This window comes from Molothrus ater, chromosome 21 (assembly GCF_012460135.2).
Source record: "Molothrus ater isolate BHLD 08-10-18 breed brown headed cowbird chromosome 21, BPBGC_Mater_1.1, whole genome shotgun sequence".
Taxonomy (NCBI): Eukaryota; Metazoa; Chordata; class Aves; order Passeriformes; family Icteridae; genus Molothrus; species Molothrus ater.
Genome location: NC_050498.2, coordinates 7116468 through 7141893, shown reverse-complemented (window position 1 = coordinate 7141893; position 25426 = coordinate 7116468). Strand labels below are relative to the sequence as shown.

The 25426-nt window shown below is 47.5% G+C and overlaps 2 protein-coding genes across 5 annotated transcripts in view; both read left to right on the top strand.

Annotated features, from left to right (window-relative positions):
* The first annotated feature begins 1363 nt into the window (after positions 1-1363).
* Positions 1364-6522, top strand: ERAL1 (Era like 12S mitochondrial rRNA chaperone 1). The gene is given in 12 exon segments (XM_036395349.1): positions 1364-1451; positions 1637-1810; positions 1915-2042; positions 2119-2196; positions 2331-2377; positions 2780-2841; positions 3241-3353; positions 3769-4033; positions 4036-4142; positions 4553-4702; positions 4956-5036; positions 5262-6522. Coding segments are annotated over 12 exon segments (1416 nt in total). The 3' UTR covers positions 5385-6522.
* A 1173-nt stretch (positions 6523-7695) lies between these two features.
* The window catches only part of FAM222B (family with sequence similarity 222 member B), a 36284-nt gene continuing 18553 nt past the window's right edge, over positions 7696-25426 (top strand). Inside the window, exon 1 of one of the 4 annotated variants that reach the window (XM_036395255.2) lies at positions 7696-7769. Coding sequence is in view for 1 of the 4 variants with exons in the window: in XM_036395254.1 (XP_036251147.1) it covers positions 18892-18898 (7 nt within the window). In the remaining 3 variants the exon portion in view is untranslated. Of the gene's footprint in view, positions 7770-18800; positions 18899-25426 lie in introns of those variants that run through there. The other 3 variants (XM_036395252.1, XM_036395253.1, XM_036395254.1) reach the window with 3 other exon arrangements.

Below are 25426 nucleotides of genomic sequence, written 5' to 3'. Positions count from 1 at the left end.
CAATGGGCTGTGCTCCCTGACCACGCTGTCTGTCCCTGCAGGCTCTGCTCTGCTCCCCACGCTGTCCCGGGCAGGATATCATCGTATACTGTAAGTTGGCTATGAGACACTACAGTATAGATGATGTACTCCCCGGGCTGCACCGACCTCCTCCCGCCACTGCCACCGCCGGGACACGCCCGGGACACCGGGGATGAGTGACACGGGCTGGGGGGGACATCCCGGGTTGGGGGGGAGAGGATCCGGACACAGCCGGGCACCCACGGCCGGCGGGGAAACCGTTACCATTACTGAGTTTAGTAATGGTAACGGTTCTGCTGACGGCCGGACACGCAGCACCGCACGGGATGGCACGGGAATGGCACGGGAATGGCACGGGATGGGATGGGAATGGGAATGGCACGGGATGTGAATGGCACGGGATGGCACAGCAAGGACACAGTGATGGAGCCCTGGGGACGGGCACAGGACAATAAAGAGAGTTACAGAACCGTGACTCCACTCTCCTTCCTCACCATATCCTCCAGGGGCTCCGGGCCTGGTGGAACTGGGCACTGGGGACACTGGGGGGACACTGGTGATACTGGTGACAGTGGGGGGGCACTAGTGACATTGGTGACACTGGGAGCTCTGGTGACACTGAGGGGGCACTGAGGGCACAGTGGAGGTGCTGGTGACCCCGGTGACACCGAGAGCGCTGGTGACACTGGTGATACTGGGGGGCCTCTGGTGACACTGCGAGGGCACTGGAGGGACACTGGTGGGGCACTGGTGACACCAGTGACATGGGGGAGCGCTGGTGACACTGTGGGGGCATTGGTGACACTGGGGGGACACTGGTGACACTGTGAGGGCATTGGTGACACCGGTGACACCGGGGGCACTGGTGACACTGGGGAGGGGCACTGAGGGCACAGTGGGGGCACTGGTGACACCGGGAGCAGTGGTGACACTGGGAGGGCACTGGTGACACTGGGGAGGGGCACTGAGGGCACAGTGGGGGCACTGGTGACACCGGGAGCAGTGGTGACACTGGGAGGGCACTGGTGACACTGGTGACACCGGTGACACTGGGGAGGCACTGGTGATACTGAGGGCACAGTGGGGGCGCTGGTGACCCCGGTGACCCCGGGCGCGCTGTGACCCTGCGGTGCCGCCCCCTGCACCCCGCGGTGCCGCCGGCAGGGGGCACTCCCGCGGCCCCGCCCCGCCCTGCCCCGCCGGCTCTCGGCCGTTTCCATCCCACAATTCCCCGCGGCCCGCGGCGCTCTGGCCCCGCTCTCGCGCTCTCTGTGTCCCCGCGCCGTTCGCCAATGGCAGCGGGCACCGCTCGCCTTCCCGGCGTGCCCCGCGGCGCGCCAACATGGCGGCTCCCATGGCCGCGGCCGCCGCCCGGGCCGCGCTCCGGGCCGCTGGTGCCGCCGCGGCGGGGCCGCTCTGGCCGCGAGCGGGTGCGCTGGGGCCGCGGGGGGAGCTCTGGGGGCGGCTGGATGCGGGACGTGGCGGGCGGGGCGCCGGGCGCCGGGGCCGGCCGAGAGGCCTGGTGGTGGGGTGAGCGCTGCGTGGGGAGGGGGAGGCCCACGCGAGCTTGGTGTGTTTTAGGGACATTTTTTATATATTCGGTGTTTTCTTCCAGCTCGCCTCCCGGGGGGCCGCTGGAACGGGAGCAGCTCGGTGCTGGGGAGGATCCTGAGCGTTCCCAGCCGCTGGAATGGGAGCAGCTCGGCCCTGGGCAGCCTCCTGGGCATCCCTGCTGAGGCCCCTCCTGCCGCTCTGGGCCAGCACCCGCCGCCCGTGGCCACCGACAAAGGTGAGTGGTGACAAAGGTGAGTGGTGGCGGCTGCCACCCCGCCCCAGGGCTGTCCTGACCCCCCAAGGGTTTGGCACCATCCAAACTCCTCCTTTCCCCGGCAGAGGAGCAGAAACGCCTCCTGGAGAATCGGCCCGACCAGCCCCCGCAGCCCAAGGTGCTGAGGATCGCCATCATCGGCGCTCCCAACGCCGGGAAATCCACGCTCTGCAACCAGCTCCTGGGAAGGAAGGTGAAGCTGGGGGGCCAGATCAGGCTGTTTCCTGTTTTTTTTTGGCTGTGTAAGGTGCTTAATTAATTTCCTGCAGGTTTTCCCAGTCTCCAAGAAGGTGCACACCACCCGCTGCAAGGCCCGGGGTGTCATCACACAGGAGGACACACAGCTGGTGAGTCCTGGAGCCCAAGGGCAGCATTTGCTCATCTGTGTCCCCTGGGATCACTTCTCATTGCACAAATATGGGGTTTTCCCCTGAGCTCTCACTGCTGGTAAAGTTGAAACCTTTGTTTTTCCTTTTCCTAGATCATTCTGGACACACCTGGCCTCACGAATCCCTTAAAAGCCAAAAGGTACCACCACTGAGGTGGGGAGGGAGGTGTGTGCTGCCTAGCAAGAGTAATAAAACAGGAATGTGATTTTCAGTGTGCAAAGTCTGTAAAATAGGAGTGAGCTGAATGCATGTTTTAGCCTTATTTTGCTTTCCAATATTTTTTTTTGTTGCAATTTCAGTAGCATGCACAGCCTGTGATGTCCCTTGAACATTTTTGTGTGTGGTTCTGTGTATCTGCACATGACAAGGGATGTTACAATCCCTAAAGCAGCTTTGTGGCAGCTGGAATGAGGGAAAACACTGGTTTCCTTATAGTTTGAGAGGGAGGAACACAATTAAAATGAATTATATTAATTATAACTATTACATATTGTTATTATATATAATTATTACATACAATTATTATTCATTTGTGTTTCAGGCATAATTTAGATGAAGCCATGCTGACAGACCCATGGGACAGCATGAAACATGCAGATTTAGGTGGGTTTTTGACTCTTTTTGCATCAAACCAAATCCTTTTCTGCCACACAAGTTCCCAGCTGTAGTATCTGGGCGTTTGCTGACAGCACAGGCTGCCTAGGGAGTGTGAACAAGGAAGGAAGGGCAGAGAAAAGATCTGGAATATTGAGCTGAGGAGGGGATAAGAGCTGCCTGGTGCCAAGGGGAGGCACTTTGGGTTAATAATTGGGCTTGGATGTAGAGATTTAGCACGTGTGAAGTCATTAGGGTGACATGGCTAAGCTGCATTTTTAGTGTTTTCAATAAAATCCTTCTTTTTGTGCCCTTCCTGAAGAAGGGAGTGACCATAGACTGTAAAGCTGCAAGTGAACATTCTGGAAAATGTGGATTCATCCTGTTTCCCTTCCTCTTTCCTGGCAGTCCTGGTTCTGGTGGATGTGTCAGATCACTGGACAAGGAACTCTCTGAGCAAGGAGGTGCTCAGGTGCCTGTCTCAGTTCCCCCACATCCCCAGTGTGCTGGTCCTGAACAAGGTAAATCCTGCTTGTTCTTCTTCAGGCACCACCTGGCCTCAGCACTGATGGGTTTTTGGGTGTTAAAGGACACAGGTCCCCCCTCTGCTCCAGAATATTGAGGGGTGTGTGTACCCATTAAAAGCAGAATCATCCCTGAATTTGTGCTGCTGCCTGGGGTTTAAATCCATCTGGGAAGAGGAGCCAGGTGAGCCAGGGAAATCTCAGCAGAGCTGACAGGTTCTCACTGCTTGGGCAAACTGTGCTGGCACTGCTGGCACAAAACTGTGCTAGTTTTGGCCTCTGGTCACAAAACTGCCCTGTCCTGCAGCAGCTGCTTCCCTGGCTGCTTTCCTCTGGCTCCTTCAGATGCAGGGCCCAGCTGCCCACCTCATTTAGGATAAATCCTGACACCTCTCTCTCTCTCTGCCTTCAGGTGGATGTACTAAAGAAGAAGTTTCTCCTGCTGGAAATAGCAACTGACCTGACAGAGGGAACTGTAAATGGAAGGAAACTGGAAGTGAAATCTTCACCTAAACAGGATTCTCGTTCTTCAGTAAAGCTTCCCCTTCATACCACTCAGGCTTCTCCACCTGAAAGCAAGGTCCCAGAGTCTCCTTTTGGGCAGGAAAAGAATCAGGCCCAGGAAGGCTCTGGTTTGGACAAGAGCAGTGATGTTGGGGGTGCTGGCACAGGGGAAGGCTGGAGCACCATGGAGCCAAGGATCTAAAGGATATGAAAGGCTGGCCACACTTCCAGGAGATCTTCATGCTGGCAGCTCTGCGTGGGGAGGAGGTGGATACACTCAAGGTAACTCCAGTCTGAACTTGTGTCACACCTGGGGACTGGGGTGGGAGCCCAGCACTCCATACAGAGCCTCAGCTTCTGTTCCTGGCCTGGGTGGGGGAAAAGTGTCATGTGTCAATGTGGGATGTGTCCCTGCTGCACCTGCAGAGTTTTCTGTACAAAACTCTCACCTGGGGCTCTCCAAACAGCAGCTTGGAACAATGAGGAATCCACCCACAGCTGTCTCGCAGCTCCAGGGCTTCTGTGTGACACACACAGCCCTAGGGAGGGGTGTCAGAGCTTCCCTTTCTCCTGTCCCTGCCCGAAACACCAAACCACTGCCCTGGTGCCAGGCCAGCAGCAGTGCCCTCCCTGCAGGAGGAGCACAGGGGTGGTGGCACTGTGTGGGTGACACTGGTGTGCTGTGCCCACAGAGGTACCTCCTGATGCAAGCCAAGCCAGGCCCTTGGGAATTCCACAGCGACGTCCTGACCAGCCAGTCACCTCAAGAGATCTGTGATAACATCATCAGGGAGAAGCTCCTGGAGTACCTGCCCCTGGAAGTGCCTTATGGAGTGACTCAGGTGGGAATGTGCCCAGGCAGACCCAGCCATGAGCTGTTTTATTGGGAATTTCGGGCTGTGTGATGAGAATCTTTGTTTGGATCTCTGGGATCTGCCAGGCCCTGTGGGGTGACTCAGTACTTGCACCTCAGGTGTGCTAAGACCCTTTCTGCGTGTGAGGGGGCCACCCTTGTGTGCTGGTGTGTCCAAGGGAGGGGTGCTGGAGGTTCCTGAGGGTTTTCCAGGATTGCTGAGTGCTCCATTGCTGTGGCAGGTAACAGATGTGTGGGAGGAAGGAGAATGTGGGGAGCTCCTCATCGTGCAGAGCCTCCTGGTGCCAAGGGAGTCTCACAAGGTGAGTGAAGGAAGGAAGATGGGATGCTGGAGAGGGTGAAGGGAGGTTCCCCAAGTCCATCCTTGCTGTGCTCCCCTCTCCTTCTCTTTTGGGAAGAGCCATGTACCCAGTACTGGCAACTGTGTTGCCTCATGGTTTAATGCTGGAATTTCCCTCATTGCTTCTGTGGCTGCACAGTTCTCCTGGGTGAGTTTGATGATGTTTTCTCTCTGGGTTTTAACACAGAGGATGTTGATTGGAAGAGGAGGAAGGGTCATCAGCAGGATTGCTCAGGAGGCTGGCCAGGACCTGATGAATGCTTTCCTGTGTGAGGTCCGCCTGAAGCTCAAGGTGGAGGTGAAGGGTTGAGCACCTGGTGTGTTTTAACAGCCCTTGAACTCTCTGATCATGTGGAGAAACCAGTCCTGGGGGTATCCTGGCACCTTTGTTGAATCCAGAAATAGAGGATGATGGAGTTACTACTGTGGGCTGAAGTGGAATATGTTATTCTCTGGGGGAACAGCCCAAACTGAAATAAAATCTCCAGACCTTCTATGGCATCTGGCCTGGGGACAGACACTGGAGAATCAGCTGCACCCATGATTCTGGTACTGCATTTCCAGAGCTGCCCCCCACTTCTTTTGAGCAGTGTCTCATGTCCTTGCTCTCAGGTGTTTGTACGTGGGAGTTCAGGAGCATCTGCTGCCTTGTGGCAAACAAAGGCTGGCAGTGAAGGATTATCAGAACATGTTTGTAATCCCTTCTGAAGGCTGAATCGTGGTCACATAGGAGGATGAGGCCACCCCAGCCCAGCTGATGACCTCGTGTTGACTTTTCTCCCTGCCCTGCTGAAGCTGGTGGGTGCAGGGAGTTGGTTTTAGGGGTTTGCTGGCAGCTGGAACATCTGTAATGCCTGACTGGCTTGTCTGTCATGCAAAACCAGCATGGACCCACTCTTTAGGAGTTCAAGTAGTTTATTCTATCACTTGCTTCCAAGTCCTCGCTCTTTGCACCAGGCTTACAGATACAAACACAGGAGCTGTTGCAGCTGAAGAAAACCCCAAAGTGGGAAGAGCAGCAGGTTCTGCAGCTCAGGTGCAACAGAGAGCACCTGGCACCACATGTGTGTGTCTGGGCCTGGTGTTTGGGGCTTGTTTTGTCCCTTTGTCAGGTGTTTGGAGCAGTGGGTACCTTCCTGCCAGAAATCCAGGTAATCCAGTTATAAATTAACATCTCTGAGGGAAGAAAACCCCAGCAGGGAAGAGATTGGGAAGGGTCTGGAACCCAAACCTGCTCAGCCCCTTGTTCTTCTCTGGTGCACTGTGAAAGAGATGTTTTACCCTTCTGCTGAAGAATTCTATCTGGAATGTGAGATAACTGAAAACTGGTTTGGAAACCTGCACGGAGTGTCCTTCCTTGTTCCCCAGGAGCAGGGCTGCTGTGGTCCCTTGAATGCTGCTGTCCAACTTTTGTATTTCCCTTGCAATAAAATCAGGTCCCAGCACAAGTGATTGTTCTCTCCTTTATTCCTCGCTGGCAGCCTGACCTCACAGCCATCACCTTCCCTCTGGTTTATTCCAGCTCAAACCAGGGCACTTTCATGTCATTCCTCCTTCCCAGCTGAGCTCGATCCCGTTTTCTGAGCTGTGACTTCTTGAAGGTTGCACCTTTTGGGAGGAAGAGCTGGGTAGGCAGGGTTGGAGGGATCTCATGGGATGGGGCACAAGGGGAAGCTGTCCCCTCTGTGTGGCCGAGTCAGGGGAGGGGTCAGGGTCACCCTGTGCTGCCCCAGAGCTTCATCCCAGGCTGCTTCCAGGGATGGAGCCGAGTGCCCACAGCAGCAGCCACTCCTGGGGACAGTGGAAATGCTCTTGGCATGGCAAGGGGTGAGTGTCTCACCTTCCTGACCTGCAGCTCCTTAACGAGCTTTGAGAATTAGGTTAATTAATTATCCCATTGCAAGCCCATCACGGGGGTGCAAATCCTCACTTCCCTGTGGGGAAAATATTGCCCCAAGGACTGACCCCAGCTGTGGGGGGAGGTGTCTGTCGAGACCTCGGTGTCGGCAGCACTGGAGCTGCGGCAGAGCCACCTCTGTGTCCCCTTCCTGACCCACCTGCATCTCCCTGTCCCCTCTGTGCCATGTTCCTTCATGTCCTCCCTGTGCCCCTGCCATGACCCCCTGTCCTCCCTATGTCCTCACTGTGTCCCTCCCTGTTCCCCACATGTCCTCTTCACATTATCCCTCTGTTCCTCATGCCCTCCCTTCATGTCCCCCCCATGTCCGCCAGTGTGTCCCCGCCGTGTCCCTCCCTCATACCCCCCCAGTGTCTCTCAATGTCCTCCTGTGTGTCCCTGCCCTGTCCCTCCCTCATACCCCCAGTGTGTCCCCGCCATGTCCCCCCCCCATACCCCCAATGTCCCCAGTGTGTCCCCGCCATGTCCCGCCCCCATAGCCCCAATGTCCCCCAGTGTGTCCCCCAGTGTCCCCCCATGTCCCCGCTGTTCTCTGCAGTACCCCCGGTTACCGGCAGGGGGCGGCGCGGCGCTGCCCCCCCCTATTCCCCCCTCCCCTCCCTCGCTCCCGTGGCCGCGGGGCCGCGCGTGCGCGGGGCGGGGCGGGCGGCGCGCGGGCCGCGCGTGCGCGGGGGCGGCTGCGCAGCCAGCACGGCCGGGGCGGGCGGCGGCGGCGGCGGCGGGGCCGGGCGGGCACAGCGGCGGCGGCGCCATGAGGCCCGGGCAGGGGCACCGAGAGTAAGTGCGGCACACGGCGGGAGCGAGGGCGCGGCCCCACCGTCACCTCCTCCTCATCATCATCATCCCCCTACTCACAGCGCGGCGGGACCGCCTCGGTTCATACCCCCCCCCCACCACCACCACCATTGTCCTTCCCGGGTGTCCCCTCCCCCCGGCCGCTGAGGCAGCCCCGGTGTGCCGACCCGCCCCCTGTCGCGACACACGCCGCCTGTCGCGACACTCGCTCCCAGCCCGCCGTCGTCGGGCTCTCCCCCGCTCAGCGCGAAGCTCCCAGGGCCCCCGGTAGCCCCGGCGCCCTCGTTACCTGTTCCCGGTACCGCGCACACGGCCCCGGATCGCGATAGTGCGGCAGCTATCGCGACAGGAGTGCCGTCAGGGGGAAGGGGGGATTGCGGTCGCAGTGCGAGCACATCCTTTGTGTGATTCTTTCCCAAGAAAAGTGTCTTTTTGCGAGAGACTCGTGGGCTGGTTTGGGCTGGAAGGGACCTCCAAGCCCATCTTTGCCACGGGCAGGGAACAGGTATCGCCAATAAATCATCCGCCGTTTTTATTCCCCACCAACCGATTTTCAAGTGCCTGAAGAAGAAGAAGAAGAAAACTGCAGAGCTGGACTCCAGTTCTCAGTGCACTCGTGCAGCAAAGTGCTGAGATGGTTTTGGTTCTGCAGCGTGTGAACCTCCCCGACCAACACCTGCGAGGGCTCACAGACGTCTCTCACCCTCCCCTGGTAGCTCTAGGTACAAGTTTAGGATAAATCACAGATGCAGGTTGATAAGTTCAACCAAATTTGTTCTGCTCACTTCTTCCTGCAGTCCTATATTTTTCTCTAGTCGCATTCTCAAGAAAATACAAGTTTTTCTGGAAAACTTTTTTGCAGCAATACTTTTTTCCTCCTTATTGCACAAACCCGGTTCTTTGTTGCTCCGGTCGCTTCGGGAGAGGAGGGAGCTGGGAGCTCTCAGGAGATAAGGTTGGGTTCCTAAGTGATGTCATTTGTGCTGGAGCAACGGTGGTGACTTTGTGATGGAATAAATCCTCCTGGACGTGTTGGGGCTTTGTGATTGTGTGTGTGTGTGTGCACTGTGGAAACTTCGTCTGATTCAGCAGCCGGCTGAGAAAATTCTGTGCTCCACAGGCAGTGAGGGAATAGAGTGATGAGAGTTGCATTTTCCTTTCAGCCTCTTTATCTCTGATCAGGGCTTTTTAAGAATTTGAACTTGTTAAGAGTCTGTTCATTTAAGTGGGTGCATAAAGCAGTGGGGAAAGATGCTGTTCAAGGGTCTTACAGGTGTTGGAGGTGGGGAGAGCAGAGTTTTGCAGCCAGCAGCAGAGTGAAGGATTCAGGGAGAGCTTTTAGGGGGGTCTGGTGTCCTGTAAAGCCAGTCCAGAGGGTCTGGAAACTTGGAGAGGAAAAGCAGTGATAACAGAAAGCAAGCTTAAAGCAAATGCATTCACTATTAATTTTCAGCAGAGGAATATTTGGATCAAAAGCGAGTAAGAGTCAGAGGGTAAGGTTTGCAATTAACACAGGATCTAAGCTTCCATAGAAGAAATGGAAGAAATGCTTCCATAAAAGAAAGGCTACTTGTTTTCCAAATGATATTTACACTGGGTAGAATTTCTGAGGTGAAGAAAGGAGAATTGCCCCTTGTCTGGGGGAGCACAGGTCGAGCAGGAGCTGGAAGAGGAGTTGATGAATTGGCTGTAATTCGCAGGCATCGCTTCAAATATTTTTAATATTTCTCAACTATTTTAAGAAGCTGTATTGAATTCCAGCCCAAGCAGCCTGATAGTCTGGAGAGAGGAAGGATGCGTATTGCTGGAGCAAGAATTAAGCAAAAATAGATAAATCTGACATAATGGATGACAAGGGAAAGCTGATTGCTGAAAGATGCTGGCATGCTCTATTTTTGCATGCTTGGCATATATTCTGTTGTGTTACATGGCTTTTGAAGTGTAAAAAAAAAGAAAGAAATCTCATTTTGTGCTGAGATAAAAGAAAAAGCAGGTGCTTAAATTCTGTTAAGGATCAGCTTTGATACTGACATGAAGTAGTGACCTCGCTTGCATTTACCCCCCTGTCATTTTGTGAACTTCTCAATTGAATAAATAATTCACTTAGCACCAAATAAATGCCATTTAATAAGATGGTATTTTTGATCCCCCTTTCACTTCACATTGCAAACAGTTTCACACGTTTTCAGCTTGAGCACAGCCTGGGGTGCTATTTCTGTTAATAGCATTAAAAATATGTTGGAGAATGTCCACATAGTATTGTTTTTTCTCCAAATGTGAAATTAAGGAATCGTTGTGTTCTCTGCAGCTTGGATATTTGCCTTCATTTAAGCCTTATTTGTATTTGTTTCAAGTTGTCCTCTGATAGATAAGCTTTTGTATCTATGCTTGCTTCTGGGAATGGTTGCCAGATCAAGAGAAGTAAGGATTTTTGTCAAGGACTGAAGTATCTATCTCTATTTCCCAGAAGCTCATACAATGTGCAAGAGCCTCAGCTTGTGTCCTGTGCTGCACTTGCTGAAATGCCTGGATGTGGGATAGAAACTTTTATCAGTGCTTCCAGTGCAATGTTTTACTTTTTCACATTGGTTTGTCCATTCATTTTTACTCTTCTTCATTTTTGACCATGACTTGTTACTGGCCAGCACACAGAGATGGGGAGAGGAGGAAATAGAAAGTTTTGCCCTGGCTGGCCTCCCCCCAAAAACCTCCATCACCAAAACCTTTTATATCCTGTATATTCCTGGCTCACTCATCTTTGGTGAGGCAACAGTGAGACGAGAGTCACAGATTTATGAAGTGACTTGCAGGATTCTGGGATTTATGGAGTTGCTAAATACACCACCCAGGACACAGCCACAGCCTGATTTGTTTGAGTTATTTAACAGATGATCAGCACTTTTAAAGAATTGCTTTAAGAACATGCAGTTCACTGAAATGCTACGCCCAGCAGGTGAGTAACAGGTCACTCTGTTGTGGAGTAGTACGCTCACTCTTCAGAGGCTGGCTTTGGGGTAAGATGCCCCTGAGATGAGTAAAAGTTTCACAATTTTCTGCATCTGTAATGAGTCTACCACCCCACCCTTTCCAATTTTCAGCATTTGAGATGTTTAAACAGTTTAAAACGTTCTCAAACTAGGAAGTGAAGTGAGTAATTCAATTTTTTATTCCTTGTGTGGTATGCCACATTCCCATTTTCCCATTGTATTTTGTGACTTGTGTTGAAATCTTTTACCACACAGATCTTGGAGCAATTTTTTCTTTTAATTACAGATTGTTACTTTGACTGTGAATGCTAAAATGAGTTTGTCACATTATTAATCTTTCTACTTTCAAGAAATAAAAGCTTTCCAAATACTGATTGAGGAACAGAGCTCCTGAACAGGCATTCTGCTGGCTGACATCCAGAAAAGTTGTTCTGAACTTTACCCAGAGATATTTTTCCAAGGGGTTGTAATCTTTCAAAAGCTGATTTTACTGTCCAAGCAGGGCATATAGCTTGGCCTATACCAGGAGCTGACAGAGACCTCTATGTTCATCTACTGCTGGTTCCTATGTTTTTAGTAATTTGATTTAAATGAACACTTAAAAAGCCAGCAGCTGTAGCTTATGGCTGATCCAACCTCAGAGAACCCTGTAGGTCCCTTTTTCTTACTTCAGCACATTCTGTCTGGGTGTCTCTCCACACCTCCCCACTCGTTTTGTATTTGTTCTGTGTTTGCTATAATTATTCCCCCATTGTGCTTCAGAATTATTCTTGGTTTATGTATATTCCCATTGCTTAACTTGTTTATGCTGTGTGTGAAGATTAGTCCAAGTTTCCAGGGTTTATGAGGAAAATGGTGATATTTCATTCTTGGAATAATTTCTCAGGAATGCAGTTTGGCTGCAGCTTGGATTTGGTAGTGAATAGTGGGGGTGTAACACTGGGGGATGAAAACTGGGAAAGATTTTTCATGTGAGTTCCCAAGTCCCGTGCAGGGATTCTGGAGTGCTTGGAATGTGTGGAGCACTGGGTTGTTGATGTATTTAGAGATAAGTGAATTGTTCCAGGCATTTAAATAGACGCATTGATGGGTGTACTAGGGGGAAATGCTTTAGAAAACAGGTTCTCTGTAAAAGCAACACATCTGAGACAAACCTTTAAGTAAATTCTGCTGAATTAGGTGACAAACCCTGCCTGCAGCAGGTGTGGGTCCTGTAGGATCTTCAGTGGGCAAGGAGTGCTAACATTTAATTTCTTACGGTGTCTGTAGTAAAGGTGATGCAGAAAAGGTGAACCATGAAAGTGCAGCTATTTTTAGTTTTAAAGAAAAAAAAAAAGGCAGTCAGAAAATGATCTACTAAGTGATACATTGCTGACGTCTGTAGTGCAGCCAACCCAATTAAGGTGCCATATATTGTTTCCAGCAGGGTTCTGATTGTTTCTAATTTGGGAACCACGCGAGAGCAATGGAAATAGGTGAAACGCCGTGCTCTGCTCCGCAGAGTGATCTAGCATCCAGTTTCTCTGTAATTTCCCTCCTCATCCTGGGACAATCTCCCTGGCCTGGATAAGGTGGGAGCCAGATATGCAAAAAAAAAAAAAAAAAAGAAAAACAAAAACAGCTCCTGCGTATTTTTGTTGGTAAAATATCCCATAAGTCAGTGCTAAACACTGTGGATTATTTTCTCATTTCCTGGCCCCTGCATATCCTTTGCTGTATCCTGCTGTCCCTCTGCTTGCTTTCATGTTGTTAAACTTGGAGTGTGCATGTTGGAGGATGTGTGTCTCACAGTCCTGCCCTTTCCTGTGGCTGTCCCTTGCCACTCATTTTGTTCCTCTCTGTAGACAGTTGCTGCATGGAAAGCACTTTCAAAAATACTGCAAGGTGACTGTCTTGAGCCAATACCACGTATATCTATGTATATATGTATAGATCTAGTTTAAATTCTGTTGGAAGGAAATCTTTGTACGAACCTTTTTCAGAAAATTATGCAGATGCTCCCACTCTCCGGAGTAAACTTCCTCCTCTGCTTATCTTTTTTTAAACCTGGAATGAAAAACAGCTTGTCTTCTTAACATCTGGAAAAGGGAGCCCTTCATGCCTACTTTATATTCTTTTATCCAGCATTGTTCTTCATTCATCCTTCTGTTCTGGCACTGGTTTTCTTAATTTGTTGTCTTCTAAGCTGGAGGAATGTCATGTGCTTTGGCTTTGTTGTGGACAGGGAAAATTAGGGATTTGCTTGCCCTTCACTTCCAGCTCATCAATGTGTTCTGATTCTGGGTTGGTTTTTATTTTCTTCAGCTACAGCAAAGCCCTCAGCTTTTGCCTGGAATGGGTGGTGTGTTCCTGGAGCTGGTAATTCGTGCATCCCTTAACTTTAAATTGTTCACAGCTCTGCTGAGCATTTGTGAATGAGTGTGGAGGAAAATCAATACATGAAAAAGCCAGAGTAGGGGAGGAAAAGAGCTCTTCCAGCACCTTTTCCTGGTCACACCATTGCCTGATTTAGTTTTTGTGTCTGTGAACTCTTTAGTGTTTAAATTTAGAAATGGATTGTTTTGGAACAAGTCACTTTTAAGATCGTTTCCAGGAGATTTGTATGTAATTTAATCCCATTCAGGTTTGCTGCTCTCTGATCTGCTTGTTCTGCAAGACTTCATGTTCTCTATTTCCCTGTACTTCTCCCACTATATTCTACAAATCTGTTGGGGTTTTTTTCCAGTCAAAACTGCAGCAGCATTTATGAATCCTTTTATAACTTTTCTGTTCCCTGTTTGTATTCATTGACAAATTAAAAAATGTAACTTCATTGTCTCTGAAGGATCTCATTAGTGATTATTATTCAAATACTCTAGAAATTGAATGTGTGTAGTTTAAAAATTAGCCTGAATAATATATTTAGTATTTCTGCTGTATATTCTCTTATGTTTACTATTAATTTCCAACACTGCTTAGTTTAATATTTCAGGACATCTTTTTACTTAGAGCTTATCAATGAGTGAAGTTGCTGATGAAGAACAAAAAGAAATTCTTCTCAGAATGTGATAGTCCAACATAACATCTCAACCACTTGAATTTAAGTTGAGACAGGAAAGAATTAAGATTTTTCCATACTTCCATCTAGTGTGCATGAGGGAAATTGCATCCATGGCTAAAATCCCAGCCTAGCAGTTCCAGTTGGGCAAGGATCATCATCCACTGGTCTTTGTTAAGCAGTTACTGCTGATGAACTGACAGGTTTGAGATCAGAGTATTTATGTGGTGGTACCTTTGTGATGTCCATAAAATGGTGACATGTGAAGTTTGAGAAAAATCACCTTTCACCATGTGGTGTTCGTGCTCTCCTTCACTGTGTTCTGCTCTATTTACTTGTCACTCGTGCTAGGATTTCAGCTGCTTGATTTATGAATTATTGCTATTGAAATAAAATTAAAGTGGCTGTTCAGTTATTTAAGAGCCAATTAAATCTGATTTTATTCTGATGTAACATTTCCAGTGAAAGGGCATAAAACGCAGTCTGTGGGGGAAAGTTAGATCTAAAAATGGTTAGTGTTTATTTTTTATAATCTGTCCTTTCAACAGCTTGGCTTGGCAAATAAAATCCTTTGCAATCTCACAGCAGTGACTGCAGATGTTAGAAGTTGCTCTGTATAAGAAATAAAACAGGTTTGGTGCTTTCAGTGATCCTGTTTAAACCTTTAGCTGTGGCTGCTTGTTGGAGAATGTATCCAGCCAGGGGAGAGGAATTTGCAAAGCTTTTGGAGAATATAATTTATTTACCAGCCTTTGGTGACTTTGAAAGGTAGAAACAAAGGGTCTTTTGGGACAAACGTTTCTCAAATCATGGGCTGTGCTGTCCTGAGGGATCAATGTTAGAATTAGTTGAGTTTCCAGTATCAGATTGTGCTAATTACTGCGAGGTCCCTGCTCACAGGGGACACTCAGGACGAGATGCTTTGAGAAGTGCAGCCCAAGAACCTCATTCATGCACGGATAGAGATGGGCCACAAGTGTTGTATTGGAGAGCCAGATTCACTCTTGAAAATCTGCTGGGGCATGGACACTCTAAAAAACTGAAGTCACCAGAAAATATCCTGCCAAGACTTGTAGTCCTGAATTTAAATAGCAATAAATACAGCAAGTGGAGAATGAGCAGGTACTTCTCATTACATGTGGCAATTAAAATGTGTCTCTTGGTAGTGGTGTTTCATACTAGGGGAAATGACAGTGCAAATCCCAGTTTTCTTCTGACAATTTCACGCTGTACATGATATCTTCCGTGAGCATGGAGGGTGCTGGCTGAGCCTGTTTCAATATGAAGAGCCTGGTTTGCCTTATTTTTTTTTATTAAAAATAAATCATATTGATGTGGATGTAATTTTATTTGTGACTAGACAAGCCTGCACTAGCCAGCTCTCAGGTTTGTGGCGTCTGTCTCCAACAAGATCATAGATATGGAGAAAATGATTTATTTTAGTATCCAATGCTCAGATAAAACTCTGGTTTTGTGCAGATGGCACTGAAAGGATAACGCATAGCTCGGACAAATTTGTATAAACCACCATGTATTTCTACTAGAATCCAAATCTCCAGTACATCAGTAATATTGAGGTTCATATTTTTGTAACCTGTGGTTTTTTGGTTTTTTTTTTTGTGTATATTAATTAATTGCTGAGTGTAGAGATTGGTGGGGATGGTGTGCTCTGGTCTGGCTGCTCTGTGCATCTTGGAGGGTTCTTCCAGCTGCCCAGCCTGGCACTCTGCAGAGCTGTTGGGAATTGTCTGGTTGATCTTGGAGAATGCTTTGGGGTTTTGGAATGGAAAGTGTGTAAGAGTGTGAGGGTGCTCAGCTTTTTGGAGAGGGCTGGAGATGGCCCAGGTGTTTGGGAGGGACCTGCTCCTCCCTCAAAGGCTTTTATAAAACACTTCAGTAGAGCACAATCAAATTCTGATAGCGGCACTAATTCTAAATAAGTGTTTGCTAAACAACGTTAATGGATTTAAAATGTTTTTAGGAATAGTTATTAGTCCTTCAGTCTCGTATGGTGAAGGGAGTTTTGTCTCGATGGGGGGCTGCCATTTTAATGCTTCCTGGCAGGAGGCCTATTTTGATCATGCAAATTAGGTTGGAAAAAGTAGGCTAAGCCATTAAAAAGTAGGAGAGATCATAAAATTTTAAATTTTTAAGGTGACTGTTTTTCTAATTATTAACATTTTCTGTTATCATCGTTCACATGTGTCACTTCATTTCCCTTAATTCTCGTGTCCTCATCCCTTAACTCTGACAGCCTCAGTGCTGGTTGCTCTTGCATCCACCACTCCAAATGGAAGCCTCAGTCCATTGGCTATTTTATTCCCAGCAAGGTGCTTGGAAATATTGCCACGTGGTGTGTTTTGCTGTATAATTAGAAATGCAGATATGGTCTTTTTACTTGCACCCATGGTTAATTTTTTCCCATTCCGTTAACATTAATAGGGACTGAAGGTTAAGCTTACGTAAACTCCAGTTATTTGCAGGGTTCTTGTTGGCAATGGAATTCATTCTGGGAAGTGGGAAAGGGGCACATGGGTGAGGATTGGAGGCAGTGCCCAAAGAGGGCTGATCTCAGCGGGGAAGACACCAGGGTTTTCACCAGGATCTCATCAGGGTTTCATCTTCCCCTACCAGTTTCTGGGCAGAACAGGGTGACACAGCACTGATGGAACACAGGGTCCCTCTGGGAGTGTGGGGAAGAGCTCCCAGTTCCCTCCAGGAGCCACATGGATCCTGCAGGAGCTCTGCAGCCCATCCCTCACATCCTGCTCCTCTGGGCAGCCAGTGCGTCAGCAGAATAACTGCCTTGGTGCCCATAGGTTTGCAAGCTTCATTTAATCCTATTAATTTTTAATAGAAAATTAATATTAAGCCAGCATACTTTGAACATGGCTTTGCCTGTGCTCAGAAAGACCCTCAGCTCATGTTTGCTTTGGAGTGTTGGATCCTGCAGGAACAAGACCCTCCTGGAGCAGTTTGGGGCTAGGAGCAGAGGGATGCTGTCCCCTTCAGCAGGTCCAGTAGCAGTGCCATGTTCCACCTCAGTGATCACAAATGTTGTTTGGATTTCAAATCTCTCTCTCCAGAAGGGGTGTTGGGTGTGCCATGCATGGATAAACTGAGAGGAACTGGGCATTTCCAGCTCAAAATGTGCAGCAAATGTATTTGTGTCAATTTTCACTGCGCTGACCCCACCGGAGGCTGATGGGAAATGCCAACAGTGGGGTATCAATTTTTCAGGGACTTCAGTTAATACTAATCTATGCAATTTAGGGGTGATGTTGTGCAAAAAAAAAAGTATATTTTTAATTGCCATTTTCAGCTTTGCTGCAGTTGATGTTCTGCAGCCTCCAGAACAGTAAACTCAAAACAGGAAGGTCGACTCTTGGAGCTGATGGTATCTTTGCCCTTAAGAGAGATTCTGGGAAAGTAAGCTGCATTCCTTAGCTCTTGCAACCCTTTTTAATTGTTTTTTCTCACAACCTTAGCCTGATCTTATCACCCAAGTAATTGTTGCATCATATTTGCTTTATTGTCCCTGCTGGGATGCCAGATAATTGCTTTATACCTTTTAATGGAAAGTGTTTGGGAAGCCTTTTACCTCTGGGACATAGATGAGCGGTGCTGCAACTATTGCAACAGTTGCATTTATCCCATTTTTCTGAAGCTGGATGGGAATCCAGCAGGAGAAGGCTTGGGTGGCTGGCACCTTCTCTGGAACTGAGTAGCAGCCATAAAGTTACTCGGTGTTTTAAACCCCATCATAAAAGTAAAGCTGCCAGCTCTGCTGTGCCTTGTGTTTGGGTATATCTTATCTGCGGGAATATTCAGCCAGACTTTCTCTTATGAAGTAGTATTGTAGGGTATTAATTATTCATAGTCAGTTTAATTCTTCTTTCTTGCATATTTAATTGTAATAGCATGCTGTATGTCACAGTGATTTCCCAGAAGAACTGTACACCAAAGGCAAACCATTCAGGTATATAGTCTTAAATACATCCGTGCTAATCTTTGTTGTTTAATTTTGGAGCAGAATGGGATATTATCAGATGTTTCTTGCATGGAAACAATTATGCAAAATCATGATTTCACTTAATCTTTTCAGCTGAAATTTTCGAGCTGAAATAGCTGGTTTGATTTCCACTGATGACGTTTGCGTTGTCTTGCTTATTTTATGAGGAAAAAAATGCTTAATGGGAGGGAGGACGTGACTTTTGTTTTCTTCTCTGCAGTGGGGGAGCCTTTATCAAAGACTTTGGAAGTGTCTATCGATTCCTTGCAGAAGATGAAGGAAGGGAATAAGATTTTTATTGAGTTTTTTTCAGTGATCAGAATAGCAATGCCAAATGCTTGTGTGATTAAGATTTTTTTAAACTTTTTTTTTTTTTAACGACTGTGATGGGCTCTTAGTGCTTGATGTGAGAAAATATTGGAGGCACAGGAACTGCAAATGCATTCACAATTTGATTTGCATTACCCTCCTTGCAGAGCTGTTTCTCGCTTGTAAGACACTTGGTAAAGCCAAATCCCTCGTGTTTGGAGAGCAGGATTGTTCTCGGAGATTTACCGTAGGAGTTTAAACTTCTGAAAAATCTGTTTACAATGTGTCTGAACTGGAGCATAGAGGACACAGTAGAGACTGTTATCTGTTTACTGCTCAGATAAGGAGGTGGAATAGATTGCTGGCCTGTTTCTGAACTCTGCTTAATGAATGGTTGCTAGGCAAATTGCATCTCAATCAGCTTAATCCTCAAGATGTCATTTACAGGTCTGCTCTTTGTGAGGGCCAGAACCGTGCGCTTTCAAACTGCACAGGCCAGAAATTGCTAGCAAAGCAGCTTAGAATAGCTTGTTCAAAAATTCAGTGTACATGTGCTGCTGAGCTGCCCAATTTAAAGTGCCTGTTGTCGCAGGGCCGTCACTGCCTGGCCATGCGCGAGATGAGGCGTGCGGTGATAGACAGGAGGCAGCAGCATCCTTAGCACCGTTTCTGGATCAGCACAGCCCACACCACCACGTTTTGGCACTGGATTAACGTGAAAGAAAAGCGTTTCTAAATGGGGACCGCACTGCTGACGTGATGAAAGGTATTTCTGCTTTGGCTGAGTTCGCTCGGAGCCGGGTGTAATGTCGGGGTGCGTACATGGGACACGGTTAACAGGTGGGAACAGGAGCTGGTGTCACCTGGCACGGGACAGGGGGCTGGGGCTGGCCTTGGTGAGAGAGCTGTAGTCAGGAGAGGGCACAGGCTGGTTGTGGGAAAGCTCCACGCTGCCTCTGGAACGTTGGACTTTCTCCTGCGGCGTCAGGCGAGAGCCAATTAATGGCATATGCTGGCATGTGGGATGCCCACATACATTAGGCTCATGGTTTAGTCCAAAGGAAAAAGTTTCCTAATATAGTTAAGCTTTAACAGTCCCTTTGTAAAGAAAGATAACAAGATACTGGTTTTATTGGTTTCCCATGACAGCAATTAATCTTGTTGCGGGCAGTGCATTGTTCTTTGCATGGCTACACCTTCCTTTCCTTTGAAATACATCCTCTGAGTGCTGTGTGTCATGACACCGAACACTCTAAAGGCAAACTGGAAAAGGCTGGACTTGTTGAATACAAAGGGCATTTTACAACTGCTCATGGTCACCTTGTGCTGATATGAAATGTCCTTCACATGACACGGTTATTAAAAATACAGGTGTGAGCATACTGAGTGAACTTCGCAGTACTTGCATAGTTGGGGTCTGTGCAGCTTTTGTTTTATTCAAAAATACTGGGTTGGTTGGTTTTTTTTAGGAAAAGATGGCATTAAAGCATTGAGAGCCTCTCCAAATAAAACATAAATAAAATATTCCACCTCAGTCACAGGCAAAATGACAGTGGTGCTTGCATCTTTACACTGTGGATGGGAAGAGGGCTGTCGAACAGAAGACTTTGTGATCAGAGAGTGCTTTTCATGCAAATGAAGATTTTTATTACGTGCTGCTGAATCAGGGGCTTGTGTAGCGAGAACAGCACAGAAGTGATAAGATCACTTTGTCATAGCTTGAAATTTTGCCCAGCGTGTCTTTCAGATTGCTGAAACGAGCAAGAAACACTCTTATTAAGGGCGCAGCAGTAACTGATACAATGTTTGGGGGGTAGGGCTGTTGTTTCTTGGTAGGGTCTGTCTGCAGGGTTGTCCACAGCCCTGATTGCAAAGCAAGGAGGAGCTGCAACCTGTAGGTCACCCTGTGCAGCAGCGAAGTCCTAAAAGCTGTTCCTGATGGGATCCCTGTTCTGCTGAATGAATGGGTATGGAATCTCCTCTGTGCTGTAAGCCAGGAGCTGATAGCATTGATCAGAGCAGAGCTGTCCATCCTTTTGCCCATTCCCAGGTCGTGCAGGGGCTCTCTGCACCTGCCATGGGGGCTGTATTTTGCTGCAGAAGGCACCCATCCAGAACTGCCTCTGTTGGGTTTTCCTTTTGCATTTGTTAGCTAATATCATCTTCCCAATGTCCTTTCTTTCATGGTTAGAACCGGTTTGGTTTAATGAGGGCTGTTGTTGCCAACAGGGGAGTGGATATGTGTGGTGGAGCAGGCATCTCAATCTTCCCCTGCAGATGGGGAGGTTCAGCATCCTGACATGACCTTGGTGAAAGTTCTCTGGCGTGTTACTTTCCCTCTTTATTTATCTCCTTTCTGTGTAGCAGCTTTTGCTTCCAGGGAAGTGTCTGAGCTATTGGAAATCTGTCCTCTCTTCTCTTCCCCTCTCCAGAGACATTGTCAGCGTAACACCCAAACTACTTAGATTGACGCCTGAATATTCTGCTTTTGCACAATCAGGAGGCATTCAGTGAAAGTAGCGAGAGGAGAAGAAGTTTAAGATTTAGGACTGACATTTTTAGATACTTTTCAATCCATAATTTTGCACAGTCTTGATGAGGAAGGTCAGAGACTTCCTTCACATGGGGTGCCCCTGTGTGTATGTGTTGAGCATCCAAGTGTACAGCACGGGGGAAAAACATTCCTAACAGTCATCAGATTGCAGTGTGGAGTTGTTCATATTTCAGATTCTTATCTGAAGAATCTAGGAGCAAAATCCAACCCTGCATGTTCCTGGAGAGTTTCAGAGCAGTAGGATGGAACCTTTTGCCTGTTTTTCTCATGCAAATTATGGTAAGGATTATTCAGTGTTTAAAATCTGGTTTATACTGGCTTCTGAATTTCATTTAAAATAAACATCTGGAGAGCTTTTTGATCTCCTGTGCAAGACTGTTGTCTGCCTGCCTCGTTAAAATGACTTCTGCTTAATTTTTAGTGAAAGGCAAAGACCTAGATGGTTTCAGCCCAGAGGCAATCTAAATGCTTCCCCTTCTGCAGTTAGAAATTTCCATGAGCAGATACTTAAAATCTGTTCTCTTAGGGAATGTGGCAGCAATAGGTATCTGTTTTTTCCATGCTGCAATTTGGGATTTGCAGAGCTGCTACCTGTAGTGCCATTTGTACTTCTGCAGAGCCTCGTTCTCCTGGTGCCAAGCACATGCTGGAGCAGATGCTCCCTTCAAGAATTTCGGTCTCGTCCCTTTGCAGCTTGCAGTCCAAAGCCCTCTGTGGGAAGATTGCCACGGTGTGCTGCTATCCCACAGTCAGAGCCCTGGAACAGGGAGTCATCAGTGATTTATTCAAGTAGCTGTTACATTCAGAGTCTGTTTTCTGTGATTTGACAGGAGCTCACTCCTCTGCTCTTCACTGGAGACTGGAAGCCTGTGCCTGTGGCGAGGGCTGGGTATGTGCTTCCAGTGGCTCTCTGGCTTTGAAACAGGTTCCTGTTGCTCTTTGCAGAGCCTGGAGCAGTGATCTGTGCAGGCAGTGTCTGCAGAGCTGGAGTGACTTTACCTCTTTGTTTTTCCTCCAAATTCATATCTGTATGAGATCAGCTGGTCCCGTATCGTGTGTGAAGTAGTTAAATGCTACCCTGCATCTATAAGATGTGATTTTTTTTCCCCCCTCCTTTCTAGTCTCTTTGATCAAATCAAATAAAAACGCAGTGCTTTCATTTCTAGTTTTATAGTTTCAAAGACAATCTCTTGACGTGCTCGAGCAGTCTGGACCTGAGTCCCTTTTTTCCTTAGTCCAAAGGCTCGCTGTGTCTTGTGCCTTTCTCTGTATCAGCAGTTGCAATCTGCATTAGCTTTTATCTGCATCAAAAGACAAATGGAAGAGAGCAGGACCCTGCAGGAATGGGAAACAGGCTTACATGTGCAATGGAAATATGTAATCCTTACATTCAGTCTGCCACATGGAGTACAGACCAGTTCCTGTACTGGAAATCTCTAGCCTATACTCTCAGAAATGAGAGTTTAGATGATTTTAGGCTTTGAAGGCTGGTTAATCCCCTCCAGTGGTTAATACCTACATAAAATATTCCGTGATGCCAAACTTTTCCTCCTAAATGCTTCTTTTCCCCCTTTTTTTTTTTTTTTTTGCATATGTCAACTATACAAAGCAAGGCTCAATTTGAGAAAAATTAGCATTCAAACACTCTGTAAGCACTTTATTTTTGTCTGCTTTGTGAGCAGCTGAACACATGTCCAGGCTGAAATACTCGGAGCTGCTGCTGCTTCCCGGCGCGCGCGTGCCAGGCATGGGAGAATTCGGGACTTTGTCCTCAAGAGGCGCTCCCGATCCCCCATCCTGCAAAAATCACATCTGCACAAATCTCCTGCTCCACTGCATACCAGGAGGAAAGGATCCCAGTTAAGCCAGACTGAATCACAGCCAGGGGGATGAGAGCTCTGGTCGCTGTCATCCCGATCCAAATCCCAGCGGTGTCTGATGGCATTTGGAATGGCGCGGTGCTCGCTCCTGCCTCGGAGTGGTGGTGCTCAAAGCAAAGTGTGCTACTTCTCTGCATTAAGGAGTCAGATTCAGCTGTTCAAAGCAAGTTGATAAATTGCTTTTCATTAAGTGTCTGAGCGCCAAGGGGTTCGGTGTGTGTTCCAAGGAAAAAATACATTAATTACAGCTTCTGTAGAGCATTTATCAATCACGTAGTTATAAACACTACTAATGCAGTTAATTGGAGGTAGAAAAATTTACCTTTTTGAATTTGTTGACTGAAGCAATTCCGTGGCTGGAAAGACAAATTGGAAATTAAAACCTGGGGATACTTTTAGTGGGAGCTGCACAGTGGAGGTCAGGGCTGTTGGAGATGGGTTACCAGGAGCTCAGCTTTGTGCTCTGTCTGCTGTTGAGGTGCAGGCTGCAGCAGCATTGTTCTCTTCTCCCACACAGCCACGTTGTGTTTGCCATGCCAAGGGATCTCCCTGCCTGTGGTACAGTTTCAGCTCCCTCTGTGTCCTGCTTGAACAATTTATTTATTCCTCTTTGTGTGTTGCGTGTTGGGTTTTTCTTTTTTTAAGGAAAAGGCAAGTGCAGAGGAGGAAAGATGCACAAAAACAAACAAAAACATCCTATCGTCAGTAAAACTTTCTGTGAAAAAAGAAACATTTAATGAATATAAACTTCAGGTAAAGCTGGTGTGTTGGCAGCTGCCGAAGGAGTCAGGTGAGATTGTGCTGAAATGTTTTATCAGGTCCTCAGACAAAAAACCTCTGGTGTTGTGGTGTGCAGAGGCTTTGAAGGCACCTTGCACATTCACGTTGCTTTCCCTGTGGCTGTTTTGAACTGCCAGCTGTGCAAGTGGCCGTTTTTCATGCTTCTCAGGAAAGCAGTGAGAATAGCAGAGACTTTTTACAGTAGCTCACCAGTAATTTATTTCCTGTCCTTTCTTCTATGGAGTTGTTACGAGGTGGCCTTTGAGTTTCCTGGGAGATTGATAAGGACATTGGGTCTGTGTCAGGACAAGCCAGCAGGACACCAGGCACCTCGTTGTGAAGGTTGACAGGAAAACACCACCCCAAGTGTCTGGTCCAGCTCTTTGGTATTCACCTGATGGCTTCTGTTTTCTGCTGGTGGGTGTTTTGTACATGTGTTGCAAGTTCTGTTCGAGGTTCTTAAAATGCTTTTCATCTTTGCAGCCGGCTGCACCGTATCTCCAACTACAGAAGGAGGCCTTATCTTGCCCTTACAAATGATGAGATGTGTATCCAAGAGCTGATGTGTTTGTAGTCCAGCAGGAAGCTCTGTTGCTGTGCATAATCAGACAGAGATCTCCAGTTTTGGATCTTAAAAATGTATTTTTCACTGCTGGTTTTGTAAATGGGCTGTTAAAATTTCACCACATGTGGGACCATAATTCAGTGTCCAGAGGGAGAAATACTAAACCAAACTCTCAGTGTGATTGTACAGGTCAGAATGGTTCACATGCATGACCAATGCAAGCCAAAATCCATCCTCCCTGTGAGCCCATGTTCACACACCACCAGCACACCTGGTCCAAAAGTGAGTCATTTCCTATTTTTATTCCTTTATATGCAAGTTCAGTTTTTCTTTTGTTATGAAGTATAATGCATTCTGCATCATCTTATTTGCAAATATTTCTCATTTTCAAGTGGATCTGTTTTTAAAACAGGACTCAAAACATATTTTTCAATAGCTAACAAATGTCTGCTCTGTTGTTTGTCTGTTGAATAGAGGTAAAATTTGTTCAAAGTTAGCTCTGTTTTTTTTTTGTTTTTTTTTTTTTTAATAATCAGCTTGGAATAAACAGGGAAAGATAGCTGCTTTCCTACCCAGGAACTGTCGTAATCTGTAACTTCTAACAATATTTTAGAAGGAAAAACTGTCTTCCTTCTGTCATGTGCAGCCACAAAGATTTCTGTAAGTCATGATTAAGTCCTTAATTCAGGGCTTTTACAGAGTAAGTGTGGAGTGAGAAGAGATAATGAAACTGGTGATCTTTGTGAAGTAGCCACAGGAGAGGGAACTATTTCATGTTTCCTTTCCCCTTTGCCTAAGCAGCTGTTTGCTGTACCTAAGAAAAACTTCCTTTTCAAGTCTGGGAAAGCAAGAAAGCCAAGAGAGAGGAATTCTGCCCAAGAGTGGCATGAGGAAGTGACATTTCTTGCATGTCCTGTGTGGTGAAGGAAAGCCCAGAATTATGGCCTTGTGCTTCTCCCACATATGGAACACGTAGGAAAGCTGCACATAACCCTGTTCCTGCTGAGGATGTTGAGGTTATAACTGCAGGCTGTCCCCTATGGGAAAGGGGTCAGTGTGTATTTTGGTTTCTTATCACTTGAAGGCAGAAGGAAGTTGCATAAAGGATGGAGAATGTCTGTTGGTGGGAATGCGTGGTACCTCCACTGGGGTATGTGTGAGCAGCATCCTGTAGTTCGGTAGAGGCTGGGCTGTTCTGGGTTTCCTTTGGATGGAAGTCATCTCAACTAATCCTAATTTTCTCTCATGTTCACATGAGAACAGGCAGGCCCGTGTCTGTAAGTCTTGTTCTGTATTTCAGAGCTGCTGTGATGTTGGAGATGCTGCTCAAGCATGTATAGGAAGAAGTTGGGTTTAGTTTGCCCTGAGGGTAATGGGTGCTTTGGAGGAAGGAATATTTGTTTGTGCCTGACAGTATCTTGCTGAGGAAAATGAGATCTTTTGTGAATGTTGCAGCGGAGGGTAGGGAGTCTGTTTTGCATTTTGAAAATAAAAATGTAAGCCTGATATCCAGGG